General features: G+C 47.1%; 1 protein-coding gene across 5 annotated transcripts in view; it reads right to left on the reverse strand.

Moving 5' to 3' along the window:
• Window positions 1–18,636, reverse strand: part of NAV2 (neuron navigator 2) — a 423,615-nt gene that overhangs the window by 32,005 nt on the left and 372,974 nt on the right. For 3 of the 5 annotated variants that reach the window (XM_040255672.1, XM_040255676.1, XM_040255674.1), the window contains 7 exons: window positions 15,985–16,008; window positions 15,796–15,870; window positions 11,167–11,250; window positions 10,678–10,789; window positions 7,424–7,569; window positions 5,089–5,097; window positions 4,516–4,688 (listed from right to left, as the gene is read on the reverse strand). In XM_040255672.1, the coding sequence (XP_040111606.1) occupies window positions 4,516–4,688; window positions 5,089–5,097; window positions 7,424–7,569; window positions 10,678–10,789; window positions 11,167–11,250; window positions 15,796–15,870; window positions 15,985–16,008 (623 nt within the window). The remainder of the gene's footprint in view (window positions 1–4,515; window positions 4,689–5,088; window positions 5,098–7,423; window positions 7,570–10,677; window positions 10,790–11,166; window positions 11,251–15,795; window positions 15,871–15,984; window positions 16,009–18,636) is intronic. The other 2 variants (XM_040255673.1, XM_040255671.1) reach the window with 1 other exon arrangement.

Here is an 18,636-nt window from a genome sequence, read left to right on the forward strand (position 1 = left end):
GGAAGCAGGGTTGGGGGCATACCTAATTTTACACACCCCGAGTGTGGGAAACACTGCCTTCCCACATGGCCATTCCTTCCACCCACGTTGTAGGAACTTTTCCGAGCTCCGACTCCTCTGCCTTTGGTATCTTCTTTGAACGCCCTCTCATGTCTAGATCTGCACATTCTTACAAACCCTTCAAGGCTGGAAAGAACCATTTGCTCTCTGCCCACCCTTTGGAAAACCAGACCCAAAACAAACATCTCCAGTGTGCGCGGATGCTATGGAATGTCAGGAAAGGGCTACTGAGCCAAGAGTGGTCCCGCCCGGTCCCTCTGGGGAAAGTGGTTTGGGTTTGGAGGCAGTGCTCTGGCTTTGGGCTCCAGGAGCCCCACAGGCTGGGCACATCGCTGCCACCCTCGCCTCAACATGCTTGGCTGCCTGGCAGCTTCTGGCCCAGTTACTCCTCCCTCCTCCAAATGGACTCTTCTCTCTGCCCCTGGGTTTCCACTCACCTCCCTGGCTGCTCTACTTTCTCCTCCCGAACGTCAAATATCTGAGAGTCCCAGAACTCAGTCCTTGTCCCTCTGTCTCTCCCCCATATCTATTCAATTCCTTAGAGGATCCCTCCAGTTTCCCAGCTTTTGAACCACCTGTGAGCTCATGTTTCCCAAATCTCAACCTTTAGGAACTCCAGGCTGGCTGGCATTTCCACAGGGATGTCTCCTGGGCATCTCACACCTCACACGGCCAAACCACAGCTCCTGGTCCCCTCCTGGCCCAGTGTGTGTCTTTCACCCATCCCAGAAACAATACCTCCACACCCCCAAGTCCTCAAGTTGCAAATCTAGGAATATTCAACATTTCTTCGTCTCTTCCCTTCACATGCCGCATCATAAGGTGCTATCAGCTTTCCTTTCAGAATATATCCTAAGTCCACTCAGGATTCACCATTAGCATCACTTACTCATTCCACCTAATATCCGAATGCCCACAAACCCAACAGGGTACCTAACTACATGGAGCTTCACCTGGAGACTGGAAAATTGGGGCAAAGAAGAAATAACCAAGGAGGTGCTCCATAACAGGTGGTGATATCTACAACGGGGAAAAAATAAAACACGGAAGGGGGCTGTTGGGAGTGCTGGCTGGTGGTGGATGTGGTTTCATACGAGGTGCCTGGGCCGGGCCTTGCTGATAGGGTAACACTGAGCCGCTTGTGCCAGGCAGAGGGCACAGAAAGGGCAAAGGCCCAGGGATGGTGACCGTGAGTGGCGAGTTCAAACAACAAAACAGGCCAGAGCACCTGGGGGTAGCGGGGGCTGGGCAGTGAGGGGAGCATGTTGTCGGCCTCTGCCGCAGTCTCCCTCCTCACACTCCACTTGTGAGATGTTAATTTAGACAATCTCACGTTCCTGCTGAAAACTCTCCAAGGCCTCCCCAACACACGGGAAATCAGATGCAAACTCACCTACAGCTTCAAAGCCTCACGTGTTCTAGACTGGTGCCGCCTCCTTCCCCACCACTTTCCACGTGCCCACGATGCGGCAGCCACGCTGGCCACACCCAGCTTTCTCAGACACACCAGGCCTGGTTCCAGGTCCCACCAGGAAAGCTGCCCTGCTGGCTGGGAGGTGGAGTCAGCTCCGTGTTCACTGAGGCCCCCCACCCCCACCCCACGGGGCACACTTATTTCACTTCTCCCCTCCCAGGTCGTGGAGAAGGCAGTGGCACCCTACTCCAGTACTCTTGCCTAGAAAATCCCATGGACACAGGAGCCTGGTGGGCTGCAGTCCATAGGGTCGCTAAGAGTCGGACACGACTGAGCAACTTCATGTTCACTTTTCACTTTCATGCATTGGAGAAGATGGCGACCCACTCCAGTGTTCTTGCCTGGAGAATCCCAGGGACGGGGGAGCCTGGTGGGCTGCCGTCTATGGGGTCGCACAGAGTCGGACACGACTGAAGCGACTTAGCAGCAGCAGCCTCCCAGATTGTAAGCCCTGCTCAGTGGTCAATGGGAAGAGGCTCGGTGCACCCCAGCTGCCTGCAGGAGTCCCATTCTGTCCCCTCCCTGCCTGAGGCTGGACACACCGAGGACATGGGCCCACAGGACAGGCGGAGCCTGGGGCCAGCATCGCCACAGGGCAGGCTGCCTGCTCAAGACGGATGTCCGTGTTAGGTCTGGAGGGAAGCAGTGATCGATAGCCGCAGGTAAAGCCTCTGTGCTTTGTGATTGAGTCTGTCAAAGCGTTACCAACAAGAACTAACCAGGGATCCCTCCTGGCACACAGGTCTTGGCTGAAACATCACCTCCTCAGAGGGGCCTTTCCGGGCCACCCTGTCTGCAGCTGCTGTCAAGGTCCTCTGCATCCCAACACACTGTTTCAATTCCCAGCATGAACCCTTCGCACTGTCCAATTCTTCTCATTTATCCAGCTTTCCGTGTTTAACAACCATCTCACCCCCTGACACATGGGGTCTACAATGGAGTGGGGACTTGACTCTCTGATACACTGCTGTTGCCGGAGCCAAGAATGGTGCCTGGCACAGAGCAGACCCCAAGAGTGGAATCAGCTCCACTGTGTCGTGTCCCCACGGGCCCTAAACCTCAGCGGTGGGAATCGGGTTAACATCCTCTTTGGTGTCTCCAGAACCATCTCAAACAGTGTCCTGCTCACACAGGCTGACATAGGAGAAGTCTCTATCAACCCATAAAGAGCAGATGAGGGGTCTCCTATTCTCCTGCTCAGGAAACAACTGAACTGGGATGATGGCAGGTGAGCCACAGGCAGTTGGCCCTTTATGCGCCTCCTGGGCACCCTGAAGGGCAGACGGGACCATGCTCCAGAGAACTGGTTTAACCCACACGCCAGCATACAGGGTGCTGGGCAGGAGCCACAGTCCAGCCCTCCGCGCTCCTCTCCCTCCTGCTGCTCGGGCTTACACCTTCGCCCAGAATGGAAGTGTCCGTCCCCACCTTCTTGCCAGGGCACCCCCCACCAAGAGAAGAGGAGCCGCTGATTTATGTAAAATGGAGACCATTCTTCACGGAGGGTGGGTTCATAAATAAAAGTCAGGGCCCTAAACTCTGCCTCCTCACTCCCACTGCCTGTCTTCCGTGTGATCCGAGCAGGCAATGGGCTAGTCCTGGCTCACCCTCTCACCTGCATTTCCTGCACCCGTCTGGTGAGCTGGACTTGGGATGCTGCCTGCAGGCCGCTGTCTTCTGTGGGCGGGCTGGCTGGCTGAGTGGGCTCGGGGGTGGCCCCACAGCCATGGCCTCCTGAGACAGAAAGGAGGTGGCCCTGCAGGCAAGGGATCTGACTCCCCCCTCGTGAGAATCCAGTGACATAGATGGAACTCATCCCTCTTTCACCAGTGAGGAAACTGAGGTGTCCACCACCTCACTCAGGTGTCTACTCCCCACCTCCCAACCCTAGCTTGCTGGCTGATCTGACCCCAACCGCAGTGATCCGCTTCTCCCAGGCACTGTCTCGTCTCATGGGAACTGCCCTTGCAGCCTGCTTGAGTGCCAGTTCTTCCTTTTCTTGCCTGGTGATACCAAGGGCTCTGAAGGAACTTAGTCCCGTGGGGCAGGGGCAATCTCTCTCACTACTGCAGGGAGTCAGCTGAGCCGCATTCTGAGCAGATACCCGGGTCCCCGCCTGTCTGTCCTAAGCCATTCCTGACCAAGCTTCTTGCCTCCAGAGTCTGGGCCTCGGGTTTGAGATGGGACACACAGGTGTCTCCCTGTGCGCTGATGGAACAATGATGAGTGGGTGCTCAGTGGAAACCATGGGCACTTGTCTGGGCAAGAGCAGATGACTCTTCCTTTCTATGTAACTCGGTGTCAAGGGGAACAGCACCTAAGCCAAGGCCAAGTGAGCAATCGCCTGTCTCACTCAACCAGTTGTGTTCCCAAAGAGCTCTGTACAAACTGACTCATTTACAATCAACGGGGAGAGTTCAGGGTGTTGAATCACGCTGCGAAATATAGAACCCTTTGGTAAAGAGAATGGTCACTGAATCACTCTATTTTTTAAACTTCTAGCTTTTGAGTGCTGACCTTAGTCAGAGAAAGAGTCAAGACTAAATTTTGATCCAAGATGAAAAGTGTAAACTCTCTCAGCCCTGCCACCCAAATAAACCAGAATTTCAGCCCAAACTGCCAACACTTATACCATCGTCCCCCCAACAGAGCATACCGGCTGCAGCTTTTCACATCTACTTATCTGTTCAATCCTTAGGACAGGATAAGGAGACAACCACTGTCCCAGTTTGAGAGAGAAATGGAAACAAAGAAAGGTTAAACCACTTGCCGAAGACCAGCCAGCTAATTATCCACACTGATGCCAGCAGAACAAAAAACTTTCCAGTCCTGAAACATGGAAAGAACATGCAGAGTCCCATGAATGCAAGACACAAAGGACCCCAAGGAGCAGAGAGAGCGTAATGGGACTCCTAGCCATTCCTGTTGGAGAGAGCTCTCGGGCCAAAGATGACCAGAGTGACCCCAGAAGACAGACTTACAGAGAATTGGAGTGAGAGTTTCGCAGCAGGGGAGTGGAGCCCGTGGATCCATTGTGTGGTAGCTTTGGTGAGGAAGGCAGAGAAGAATCCGTCATCTCCTCAATGTCTGAATGGGAGGACGCTGACTTGGGGGACTTCTTCTTCCCGAAGGCTTGCTTGAAGGAGCTGCGTAACTGAATACACAAGACTATCAGGCTGGCAGATGCTGGGCCCACCCCTCAGGCCTCAGCAAACAGAGACATGCAGAAGAGCAAATTCCTTCTCCCGTGTTCTCCTCCCGGCCATGGAAAAGGTTCCCCACAGCTCTCTTGAATCAGTGCATTAAGGGAAGAAGAGTTATCTGGTGTTGACAGCTCAGGGGACTGGTCCTGTGGGTGACATTCCATGCCTACTCTTGGGTCAAGACTAGATGCCAACAGCAAGACAGAGCCTGGCTCAGCAGATGATGTGGGGAGGAGCGGGTGACACGGCAACAAAGCGGGGTGCTCAGACACGGTGACGGATGCGGGTGAGGTTAGTCATATCAATGGATGGGTTAGCTTGGTATCTGATATTCACGTGGGTCTTGCTTACCTCATTGACCTGCCAGAGAAAACGCAAGCAAAAACGGGGAAGGGGGAGGAAAAAAGACACATTTTTAACAGAGAAAGCCAGAGACAGGGAAAGCTTCGGACTTTTCAGACATGGCATGGCTCATAATAAACACCATACAGAGAGGAGGTGTCTGGTAGGACCAGGGATCTTTCAAGGCTTAAGAGCTATCTTCTCCAATTATGGAAGGAGAGGAAGAGCATGTCTGGAGGTGCCTAGGTGCCTACAATCTAAGCTCTACAAGCTTCTTTGTCTGGCTGAAATGACTGCCCCATCTTCCTGCACTCCTATTCTTTCCCGCCTCTCATCAGTCATCTCTAAGTCTTTTTTTTTTTTCTTTTTTAAGCATGTCTTCTTTTCTCAGCAAGGGTAGCTTCATTGCTGCACCAGTCCTAACATGGTTGCATAGCTCTCTATGTACTCAGGAGCTCCCACTGCCCTTCTATACACAAAGTAAAAGCAGAAGATTAGCCATGTCACTCCTTGCTCCAAAAAAAAAAAAGATATTTTAAAGAAATGTATTAACCACATTGGGAAAAAGGAACTGGTATATCACAAATTCCCCAAACCATGAAATGGATCTCAAAATTCTGAGAACATAAAAAAATTAAAAGTATGATGTTTTCTCTGAAAGCCATGATAAGAACATACTTTCCTAGGACCAAAAAATACAGCTTCATCTTGAAAACGTTCTTTTAGAACATAAATTTCTTCTTCTAAAGTTTTTTTTTTTTTTTTCCTTCTGAAAACACATTCTGGGAGTTTCCTTAACCACTGTGAAATTCAGAAAACGAGCCATTCAGAAATAATGAGAATTTTCTCCTATCAAAGTTTCACCCATAACAAACTGCACATCCAGCTCGTGGTCAAGGCTGGATCCCATTTCTGTCCCTTTTCCTACTTCCAGTTGTATTTCCAGAGAGTAGTCAGAGAAACAGAAGGTTCTGCACACATCCACCTAAGTCCTTGCTCAACCTCTGGTAAGATGCCAGGTAAAGGAGGCGCTTACAAAAATCAGACAACATTGGCCTTTGGGATTAACTGAGGATGCCTATTGGCCATCCTCCCCAATGGCACTGATAACCAAAAGCTGTCTTAAAAACTTTTAAGTTTTATTTCCTTAATTAATGAAAAAGGATAGTCACATTTTTTCATAGAAAATAATTCTCTCATCACTTTGATAATCCAATCAGATCATATTTAGCAATAGCATATTAGAAACAAAACATGAGTTAATTTTATTTAAGTCACAGCAAATGAGTTGACTAAAAGCCATCAGTAACATAAGGAAAGATTTAATCAGAAAGATGAGAGAATCACCCGAAACTGGCCTTTCCGCTTGCCTCCAATGCAAGTCATTAATAATCAAAATGACTAACTCCTCAACTCTTCCATCGCTGGACCTCGCCACCCATCCAAGATAACACAAAATGAGTGAGAAGTATATGGAATGAATGCAGACACTGACGCTACTATGAACACATGATGCTGTGAGCATCGACAAATGCGGCTCTGTGAGTGCTGGCCAAGTTCAGATCAACCTGGGGTGTCCCTGCACTGAAGTTGGGGAGCAGTGAATGCCAGTCAGAACTCCATAGCCGGTCAGCAGAACTGAGAATTGAGTGGCGAGAGGACAGTGGCGTTTTCCATGAAGAACGGGAAAAACTGTTCAAGAGGCCATTGTACAGAAAGTCAAGTAGCTGGAGGGAATTATGGAAACCTGGAGAAACACTGTATGGAGACTGCTGCTATTAAATTTGCTGTTTTGAGTTAGGACCTCTGCCCCTCTCCCAATCCAACCACTCACTAACTGCTAACAACCACTTCATGAAACTTTTACTTTCAGCCAAGGGTCAAAAACATTTTAAAGAGAAGGGTGGTTGATTTAATGCCCTCATGGGCAATCATGTAAATAAGTAGATAAGGACAATGGTTAATGATGGGATGGCCAGTGATACACACTCCAAAAAATACTTTGGAACTAAGGGAAAAAAACCACGTAATAGTAACCCTGGTCTAGTATCTGGAACTTTGTGGCCAGCCTATGATGAGGAAGAAATGACACATATGAAATGAAAGACGAGTGCGTCACATAAAGTCTCGTGAGACAGTACAGCTATAAGGAGGTGGTTATTTCATGAGTCCTAGTGCTTGGCTGAGCACAACACTGACTTTTAGTAGAAACCTGTCCACAAGCCACTTCACTGGACCGACTCCCAAGGGTCTATGCTGTGAAGTTAAGAGCTTTATATCTGGGGCACACTATTTCCAAGACCAGTTCTGACTCTGGCACGAGAGTCTTTGGAGGCACACTCACCCAGTTCTTTCTCTTCTTCTTCTTTGAATCAGTCTCTATGTTGCTGCCCACGCTGGAGTGGCTGGTGGCACTGTTGATGCTGGAGACGCTGTCGGAGGAGTGCTGCCTGCGGATGCGGAGGTCTGCGGCCTGGGAGCTTCCATTCCCTGGAGACCCAAGATCCAAGACGTCAGGAGCTGCTGAATTTGCCCCTTCCTTTGCCCCAGGATTTACACCCAAATTCACACACCCAGGGACTACTAGCTATTTCCCATTAGACCTCACCTGCTGTTCCCAGATGCTGGGTTTAAGGTCCTTGAGTAGGTGGGGGCCATGCCCTCTTTGATCAGTTAAAGGAGAACTCTTTTCATTTTGCCCAACAGAAGTCAGGGGAGCCTCAGCGAGAACCCCCACACCTGCTCTCTTGAGCTTTAGACACGACAGTGTGTCCCCGAGTTGGCAGCAGTTATTTGTGTTTTGAGCGCCTCCTTTGCTCTCTCTGCTCCTGCTGCACCAGCTTTTTCATGCCCTTGGACATGCCATGCCCATGTCCTCTCACCGCCTGACAGCTACTATTCTCTCTTCCTGGGATGCTTTTCTTCCTCTGTTCTGCCTGGCCAGCTCTTATCAATCCTTCTCACGTCACCCCTAGCCTCACCTTCCAGGAGGCCTGCCATCTGAGCTGACAGTGGTACCAGAAATAACACTGCCCCCAAAAGCAGTGAGATCAAAATAAACCCTGCAGACGGTGTTCCCCACAAGCACAAGGCGACACCAACAGCTCTCTCTTTAGACCACTGCTTTCAGGGGCCGACATGGCTCCTCGTCCCATTTCTGTTTCTTACATTCAGTGGCCTCAGGTTGGGATCGTCGGCTCTAAAACTCAATATTCCCCTCAGTACCATGTGGAGGGAGGACCAGCATTGCCCTCGTAAGCATGTTGTGGACAGACAACGGGTTAATGAAATAATTAAAACACTGAGCATAGTGCTCAGAACACAGTGAATGTTCCATAAGCGTCGGCTCTATCACCTATCAGCACTCTTCATTTCATTTTTGATGTAACTCCTCATGCCCACATTTCCCCCCACCGCCCCAAGTAACATACATAAGGACAAAGCAATTCCTTCCAAAATGTTTCCCGGGACAAATGAGGGATTAACCCATTTCAGGCAGCCGCACGTCAGTAGGCAGAGTACCAAAGAACAGCAAAGAGAAATAAGAAAGCCTTCTTAAGTGAACAATGTAAGGAAATAGAGGAAAACAGCAGAATGGGAAAGACTAGAGATCTCTTTAAGAAAATCAGAGATACCAAGGGAACATTTCATGCAAAGATGGGCTCGATAAAGGACAGAAATGGTATGGACCTAATGGAAGCAGGAGATATTAAGAAGAGGTAGCAAGAATACACAGAAGAACTATACAAAAAAGTTCTTCACGACCCAGATAACCATGATGGTGTGATCACTCACACAGAGCCAGATATCTTGGCATGTGAAATCAAGCAGGCCTTAAGAAGCATCACTACAAACAAAGCTAGAGGAGGTGATGGAATTCTAGCTGAGCTATTGCAAATCCTAAAAGATAATGATGTGAAAGTGCTGCACTCAATATGCCAGCAAATTTGGAAAACTCAGCAGTGGCCACAGGACTGGAAAAGGTCAGTTTTCATTCCAGTCCCAAAGGCAATGCCAAAGAATGTTCAAACTACTTCACAACTGAACACATTTCACATGCTAGCAAAGTAATGCTCAAAATCCTCCAAGCTAAGCTTCAACAGTATGTGAACCAAGAACTTCCAGATGTACAAACTGGATTTAGGAAAGGCAGAAGAATCAGAAATTAAATTGCCAACACCTGCTGGATCATAGAAAAAGCAAGAGAATTCCAGAAAAACATCTACTTCTGCTTCATTGACTATGCTAAAGTCTGACTGTGTAGATCACAACAAACTGTAGAAAATTCTTAAAGAGATGGGAATACCAGACCACCTTACCTGCCTGCTGAGAAACCTGTATGCAGATCAGGAAGCAACAGTTAGAACTGGGCATGGAACAACAGACTGGTTCAAAATTGGGAAAGCAATATGTCAAGGTTGTATATTGTACCCTGCTTATTTAACTTATATGCAGAATACATCATGCAAAATGCCAGGCTGGATGAAGCACAAGCTGGAATTAAGATTGCCAGGAGAAATATCAATAATCTCAGATATGCAGATGAAACCACCCTTATGGCAGGAAGTGAAGAGGAACTGAAGAGCCTCTTGATGAAAGTGAAAGAGGAGAGTGAAAAAGCTGACTTAAAACTCAACATACAAAAAACAACGATCCTGGCACCTGGTCCCATCATATCATGGCAAATAGATGGGGAGACAATGGAAACAGTGACAGACTTCATTTTCTTGGGCTCCAAAATCACTGCAGATGCTGACTGCATGAAATTAAAAGACACTTGCTCCTTGGAAGAAAAGCAATGAGCAACCTAGACAGTGTATTAAAAAGCAGAGCCATTACTTTGCTGACAAAGGTCCATATAATCAAAGCTATGGTTTTTCCAGTAGTCATGTATAGATGTGAGAGCTGAACAATAAAAAAGGCTGAGTGCCAAATAATTGATGCCTTCGAACTGTGGTGCTAGAGAAGACTCTTGAGATTCCCTTGGACAGCAAGGAGATCAAACCAGTCAATCCTAAAGAGAATTAGTCCTGAATATTCATTGGAAGGACTGATACTGAAGCTCTAATCCTTTGGCCACCTGATGCAAAGAGCCAATTCATTGGAAAAGACCCTGATGCTGGGAAAGATTGCAGGCAGGAGGAGAAGGGGACAAAAGAGGATGAGGTGGTTGGATGGCATCACTGACTCAGTGGACAGGAGTTTGAGCAAACTCTGGGAGATGGTACAGGGCAGGGAAGCCTGGCGTGCTGCAGTCCATGGGGTTGCAAAGAGTCGGACAGGACTGAGCAACTTAACAACAACAACACGTCAGTCTGTAAATATCAAAGCATTAATGAAATTAAGGCTGTGGAGTACTCTGATACTTGGTCAAGAGAGATACATTTTCTTCCATTTTGAGATATACCAGAGAAGAGGACAAGCCAGAACAGCTCTCTTCCTAGAAGCCATAATTAACTGGATGTGGTGTCTTCTAAGACCTGTCCAACTGACACAGACTCCCGCCCTCTAGAAGGGTGGTTGCATCATATATTGTCAAGGGAAGGGTTCCTAAGGGCAGGCAGGTCGCCAGACTGAAAGCTGTTTTTCTTCCTTTACCTTTGCAATTGAGCTCCGGGGTGTTAATAACTCCATTAATGGCAGCCTGGGCAGCTGCGTTCTGTTTCTTCAGCAACTCAATGGTTTTTCTTAACTCATTCAGTTCTGAATCCTGAGGAACAGAAAAAAAGACTGGTCATCCCCAAATCATTCTGTACTGAGTTCAACTGAAGTCAACTTAGCATCAGCTTAGAGGAGAGGAGAGAATGAGGGAGCTGCAGGAAACCCTTGTCACAAACATTAGCCTGGATCAGTTTTCAACAGGCGTTTGTGAGCACAGGAAAGCAAATAGGACTAAGATCTGTTGCCAGTGCAGTTACCACCACTCCGTCCAAGTCATATTTTCACTCAATAAATTCTGTTCTTTCAGATTCAATTCCAATAGTCCAACAAGCACACTACAATCTATACAATTTCCTGGAATAAAACAGGATCATGTTTTTAGGTTTGTTAATTCTAAGCAGGGAGGGAAGAAGCATCCTGTTTTACCTTCTGCTCAGCCGTCATGGTTAAGCTCTGGAGCCTGATGGTCATGTTTCCAAGACTCTGCTCAAAGGCTGCCACGAGGTGAGCCTGGAGGGAAAGACACATTTCCCTGCAGTTACATTATCTTGCAAGGCTTGCTGTTGCTGTTTAGTTGCCAGGTTGTGTCCAATTCTTTGCAACCCCACGGACTATAGCCTGCCAGGCTCCTCTGTCTACGGGCTTTTCCAGGCAGGAATACTGGAGCAAGTTGCCATTTCCTCCTCCAAGAGGTCTTCCTGAAACAGGGATCAAACCCATGTCTCCTGTTTGGCAGGCTGATTCTTTACCACTAAGCCAGCTGGGAAACCCACCTTGCAAGGCAGGCGTGCCTAAAGAGTGCCGGGTCTTAAAGATGGAAATCTTACTGGGGACACGTGGGTGAGCCCCTGTCGACTTCTTCAGCCTCTTGAGCCCCCACTCCCCACCACTCTCTGGGATCTGGTTACTCTAGCCTTTCACATTCTCCAACGTCCCGTGCCTCTTCCCACCTCAGGGCCTTTCTGTGTACTTTCCCCTCTGCCAGGAATGCCCTTCCCCTAGCTGCCTCCCCAGCTGATTTTTACACATACTTCTTGAGAGAGCTCAGCACATGTCTTCATGAGACCCCCAGATTGGGCTGCTTCCCTCCTGTTCACTCACACAAGCACACTGGTCTATTGTGTACTTTGTGGGATCACAGACACACACAGACACACAGACACACACACACGGGACCACTAATTTACGGTGGCCCCTACTACACTGCAGGATACCTTTTGTTCCACAGGCACCAAGCTCACAGTAGAGGCTCAAGTTGAGCATGTTTACAGAATGGACGAACAAAGTGGTTGGCAGATGTTGCCGGTTATAATCCTGGTTAATAAAAAGCCACCAAAAGGCCCATCTGTTACCACCTCAGAGAACCTGCCCCCTGTTCCCCCTGGAGTGAGGACTTTCTCTGGGGCTCCCCTGCACTTTTATGTATCTCTGTAGAAGATAGCATCAGACACGCCATTATCCTATATATTACAAAGACAGCTTTAAAAATTGCTGCCAATTATAGTTGAAATATGCATCCAATTTTAAGAGATGTTAGGAACATAAAAAAAAAAAATGCGTATCTTAGAATTGAGAGATGTGATGTTTCCTTGTCTGCCCCTTTCTTTGCAACCCTCTTCAAGGGCAAGATGCAACTCTGTGTCCCAACACTAAAACTTCTTCCATAGAGTAGTAGGTAAGAGAGCAGTGAGTTGACTGAGGATCCTGATAATATTGTTAAAACCAAGGATAAAGAATGGGTAAGTCATCTAACCCTGCAGGCCTCAGTTGCTTCATCTGTAAAATGGGAGCCGCATCTCTGTTCCTCCCAGGGTGATTCTGAGCACCAAGTGACACAATGTGATTGAAAATGATCTATAAGCTGCTAAGGAATTGCAAAACACAGACATGACTAGAGACTGCGGGGAACAGATGGAGTTTGGGAACAGATATTCTGAGAACACAGGTGTAGAGAGATGAAGAAAAGGTCCCAGGGCCGGGGTGGGTGGATACACAGAAGGTCACAGGAGGAACCAGAAGAACCAGCAAGGTACCTGAGTCTTGGGAGAAGTGAGACCTGATGGTTCTGGAAAATTCTCGAGACAAACGTGATAGATGCATAGAGTGAAGAAGACAAGGGTGGGAGAGGAGCCATCACCCTACGCTCTAAGGGGGTCAGGGTCAGCACACATCTCAGATTATGGAGGAGAGACTTGAGGGGTGAGTGGGAGGCCTCTGTTACTGGACTTCATGGAACAAGGAGACTGAGGGTAAGACACCTCTAGGATCAACTGTTGAGCCTCTTTTCCATTGGCCGTAGGAGCTGGCAGGGGACATGAACACTTGTCATACAAATGTTAAATGGATTGGCCAGCTTCTTTCTGATTGCATGCCCTCCCTCACAAAAAACTGAGAAAATGCCTTGCATTTTAAAATAAAGTGATATGCTTTAGTCTGCCCTGGAGAATGTGGCAGGACAAAAGCCAACCAGATTGGAGAGAGTCACATAGTGAATGAAGCCAGGGCATGGAGGTGAACAAGTTGACTGCTACCCTGGCACTTCAAAGGAATGACAAAGTCAAATTTAAATGACTGAATTTCCATTTATTTCAATTCCTCCTTTGACTGCCACCCAAGATTCTATTTGTGGGCATGAAAACTTTCTATTCGTTTAAAAACAAAAGCAAAAACCTGAGCCCACGAAGACTGCTTATCGAGAGTGTGTTTTTGCAAACTCAAGAAGAAACCACATGTGCTCCAAAGAACCAGAGAATTGCATTTTGCTGGTGAGCAAAAGGACTGAGTCATGGTCTCAATTATGAAAATACGGGCCAAGAGGCTGGTTCAGAGCCGCACAACAGCCTTCTCAGCAAGCAGCATTCTCACATTCCCAGGGAAAACAAACACAAGTGGTATAAAAACACCCAGAGAAGGTGGCTTTGAGTAGCGTGTCCTAGAAAAAACAAACACGGCTTGGCCTGCGAGAAAGATGGCAGACAGTAAAACACGTTAGCACTGCCGGTGGTGTGTGGCAAGACTAAATATTTACTTTAAAACAATATGGGATTCAGTGGCTTTTATGAGGAGCAAAATGGATTAGTGAAATAATAATAATGATGTGAGGGATCTCACTCTTACTATTTTTCAATTAGTAAGGGGCAGTCATTGATAGCTGTAGTTCTTAATAAGGGCAGTATTTCCAAATCACTTGCTGTCAAACCTCATGTGTTTCAAGGAGACCCCTGGCTCACTGATTCTGGATTCACAGACATGCATCTGATTCTGGAGATAATGTCTCAGTAATTGATAATGTCTCAGTCTTTGAAAAAGACTCTAAACCTCAAATTCCAATTGATCCAAAAGATCAATTTCTGATCTTTTTTTCGTATTTATTTATTTGGCTTCACCAGGTCTTAGTTGCAGCATGCAGGATCTAGTTTCGTTCCCTGACCGGGGATTGAACCCGGGCCACCTGCATTGGTAGCATGGAGGCTTAGCCACTGGGACCACCAGGGAAGTTCCACATTTCTGATCTTTTAGGATATAGTAATAGAGAAAAAAGTTAAGAAAATAAAAAAGGATTACAAAAAACACACAGTAGCCTGTTTTGGGGGAAAAAAAGGCAAAAAAGAAAAAAAAAAAAAAAAAAAAGCAAAGATTTCCAGAAATGTAAGAAAGCACAGGAGAACGAATAGTTCAGAGTAGTTAGCAATTACTGAGTCTATAATTAAGGTCAAGCACTCTGCTAGGTACTTCATGTGCAGACTTTAAAATGAAATGGAAAGTTTCCTCGAGTAGACTCAGGCTCAAACAAGGAATTACATGGGCAAAAGCTCCAGATATTTACTAATTACAGTCCTGGTCCAAGGAAGACAAGCTTTTTGCTTTTCATTTTAACAGCATGCTGGGATCACGCAGGTGGCTTTCCAACGGGCTCACACTCACAATCTATGGTCCTAGACTGGTGGTGCGCTCCCAAGCAGGAAGCCCTGCCTCTGAGGCATCTCAGCACCTTCCAAAACCTCAGGCTCTGCCTCTGAGCTGCAGCCCTGACATCTCACAGCCCTGTGGCAGGGCACCTTTACAGACTGGTCTGATGTGGTAGGAGATCTCTGCCTCTACTCTGACCCCACAAATCCTGTAACCACACCACAGTTAGGAAGCGAACTTAACCACCTAACAGATGAATGTGTTCATGATGTGCCCTGACCTTTGCCCTTCTTCCACACTGCCCTCATTCCCACTTCCTTCTCCCTTCCACCCCAGACCTCTTCCCCCATATCCACGCCATAGATTCTAATCACACTGAGCTTCTTATAGTTTCCAAATGCAGCAACATCTTCACCTTGGGCTTTTGCATAAATTACTCTCTTTGGTTAGAATGCTGTCCTTCCCATGCATCCTCCTCTACCCAGCATTCTTAAGATGTAACCTCTTCCAGGAAGCCTTTCCTGACTTCTCCCAGCCCCATCAAAACTGATCTAGGCATTCCTCTTAAGTATTCCCACAACCATCCCCCTTTATTGCTATCATAACAGCTATCATGTCATAGCAAAACTGTTTTGTCTCTCTGCTGTACCACAGAAAGAACACTAAGATGACAGTGATTATGCTTGCTTTGCTGTTGAACCCACATTGCCCGGGGCATAGTTGGCACTTAAACAGCTGCTGAATTGAATGCCGGTTGGCAGTGCCTCCTGAACACGTAATTGTGTATATTATATAATAATTACAGAGCAGTCAGCCATTTATTGTGGAGTCTTAGATTTTCTTCTTTTTCTCTCTTAAGATGAAAATTTCCAGAAAGAGAAAGGAAAATGAACCGTTCTGAGCACTTAATCTATTTCAGGTACTGATCATATTACACCCCTGAGAGCTAAGTATTATCATCTCCCAAAGCACTGAGGAGCAAAGGCAGGCTCAGAAGTGAAAGAATCTGCCCAAAGCACAGAGCCAGTAAGTGTCAGAGCTGACACACACACCCTCGATACCAAAGCCTGTGTCTCTTTCGTTACACCACTCTGCCTCTATAATGTTCCGAGGCAGCAATGGCTACTGCTCTGGGTCTATACTCACATTTGCTGTCAGCTGGGTGGTCAAAGCAGAAACTTTTTCTTGGGAGGCATCCAGTTCCCGCCGTAGTTTGCGAATCTAAAGATGACAAGGAACAGAGTTACTTGCTTTGGGAGTCCACTTCCAGGATGAGCTTGGAGAAAGAACTGACCATAGTGAAAGACGAAATCCAACTAGCAAAATGTTCCTTACCTCTGACTGGCATTTTTCTTCTGGCTGTAAAGAAAAACATAGAAGAAATTAGACTAGTTGAGGAACAACTGGAGGGCCATATTTGGACACTTGCAAGCAGTCTTAAAGATTATTAGTTTCTCTTCCAATGGACTTCTCTAAATAAACCGGTTCAATTCATGTGACCAATCAGAAAGGCCAAATACAAACAATGTATTAAGAAATTAGGAAGAATTAGGAAATACTCTGGCTATGTTGATTGTGAGCAGCCCCCTGCTCCCACATGGAGATGATGGCAGGGAGAAGGGGTGATGAGAAGAGGATAAGCCAGGGGAAGAGTTGCCAGATTTAGTAAATTAAAAAAAAAAAAAAAGAACAGGGCACCCAGTTAGATTTTTTTTTTCTTTTAGTTTAAGTATGTTCTATGCAACAGTGAGAACACACTTATACTAAAAAATTATTTGTTGTTTATCTGAATTTCAAATTTAATTGGGCATTCTATATTTAATCTGGCAATCCTACCTGGGAGGCAGGGAGGACAGCTCATAGGTTAATTCTGGCCCATTTTAATCCTCCCTCTCATCTCCCTAGGGCACTGAAGCAGAAACAGCAGCAGGGCAGGAAGGTTCCAGAAGTAAAGGGGACTGGGAAGCCCCATCAGCCAGCCTGGAGACTTCCCAGCTTATAAGAAGGAAGAGGGCCGGCACGTTCCTGCTGTTCCATCTGGAGCCCCCAGTTACCTGTGACCCTGGGGAGTAAGGACGAAGCCTGTAGACTCTCTTACTAGAAAAACCTTCCACTGGGGCCCCTGGGTCTGTGATGACACAGCAATCAACCTGCCAGAGACTACAAGCTACTTATCTCTTCCCATAGGGGGAGCCCATATGGGTTGGGGGAAACCTATTGCAGGGGGAACCATTCTCTCTTTCTGGAGTTTATGTAGGGGCCCATATAAGAGGAAACCCACAACCTCCAACACAGGCTTTCTTGGAAATGTTGTAAGTGTCCAATGGCCTTCTCTCCACACGCCACCATTTGTACTTTTTTGGGGTGGAGCAGCCAGGTAGGTGAGTGAAGATCAGTAAAGACTCTATTATGTCCTGAGTCCTCTATGTGTGTCATAATCCAGTTTCACTAGTGGCAAACCCATTACTCTTAAAGATCACCATCTGACTCTGGTGTCTCCTCCTCTCAGTTAAAACGCAGAGGGATATCACTCATCAGGCCCCACAGTTTCCTATACCCATCAGCTGGGACAAGTGGGTAGCCGGTCTGACCACCCCTCACACTTTGCTCCCCACTTGTGATCTTGCCCCAGAAGGCCCTCTCTCCAGGCTGATTCCTAACAGGAGCAACTAATTTTTAGGTACACTGTGACCAAGTTAGTTAATCCTTGCAGTAACTCCACAAAGTAGGATGGTATTCCTTTTGAGGTTCAGAGAGGTTAGGTATCTTGCCTAAAGTCACACAGCTGGACAATCTCCTTATCTAAGACATGTTTTCAGAAGGTTGGGAGATGTCCTCACTGCTTACTCTTCCCTCTCTGATACTACTCAGCATCCCTCTTTGTCTGTCTGTCTGCCTGTCCATCAGTTCATCCCCACCACCACTACCTATCGAATATTTACTGATCTCCAACTATGTGTCAAGCACCGTTTTAATAATCTGGGATACAGCTATGAACATGACCAAGTCCCTCATGTCTCATGTTGTTTACATTCTGGTAATAATAAGTAGCATTTTACTAAACACTTACTATATGGCAAAGACAGTTCCAAGCACTTGACATTTATTATTCATTGAATCCTCGTAACAACCCTTTGAGAAGGTACTAATATAATTTGCCCATGGTGACAGCTGATAAGTGGTAGAACTGGGATTGGATCCAAGGTAGTCTGGCTCCAGAGCCTATGATCTTAACCAGCACATACTCCTGGCTCTTTGACTATAGTGACATTCTCCTGGAGGCCTTCCAGAAACAAGGCCCTGGCTTCTGAGTCTGATCCAAAGGAGAAAAGTGAATGGTGATAACGTCACAGCTATCTAACATTTGGGAGGCGAGTGGGAGGTCTGTCAGCAGGCTGAACCATCCACAGAGCACCAGCCCTACTTCTAAGCACTTCTATCAGCAGGACTAATGCTCTTTACTCAGGTTGCTACCACTGTCTGTCCCTGTGCCCACCTGTCTCTGGGGTTGGGCCCAGGGTTCTCAACAGCAGCCTGGAGAAATTGTGCATTTTGTATTGCCCCCAACTGCTGCCGCACTTCTGTGCATCTGGGAGCTCTGAGTGAAGCTCTGGGCCTCGGAGCCTCCCCTGGGAGCTCAGCTGCCGCTCCCTACTGACCAAGAAAGCAAGTCTGATGCCAGATGTGCCCTCTGCGATTTTTTTCTATTCTGAGAGCTGGCCATGACCTCTCTGTGGCATTTGTTTAGCATCAGGCTGTCTTTTCTTTCCTTTGTAATTAAAATTACAGGCAAATTTCATCCAGAATGAACATTCTTGAGCATCTAAGAATTAGAGATTTCGGGGTGGTGGGGGGAAGCATGTTATTATCCAATAAGAGCCTTTAAAACACCAGGGTATTAAAGACTCTTTGGTCTGAGTTGGTGGCAACATAACAGACTCCGAAGATTTCTTTCTAGACAACAAATACGAACTTGTTTACCTTAAT

This window comes from Oryx dammah, unplaced genomic scaffold, assembly GCF_014754425.2.
Source record: "Oryx dammah isolate SB20612 unplaced genomic scaffold, SCBI_Odam_1.1 HiC_scaffold_15, whole genome shotgun sequence".
NCBI classification, from domain to species: domain Eukaryota; kingdom Metazoa; phylum Chordata; class Mammalia; order Artiodactyla; family Bovidae; genus Oryx; species Oryx dammah.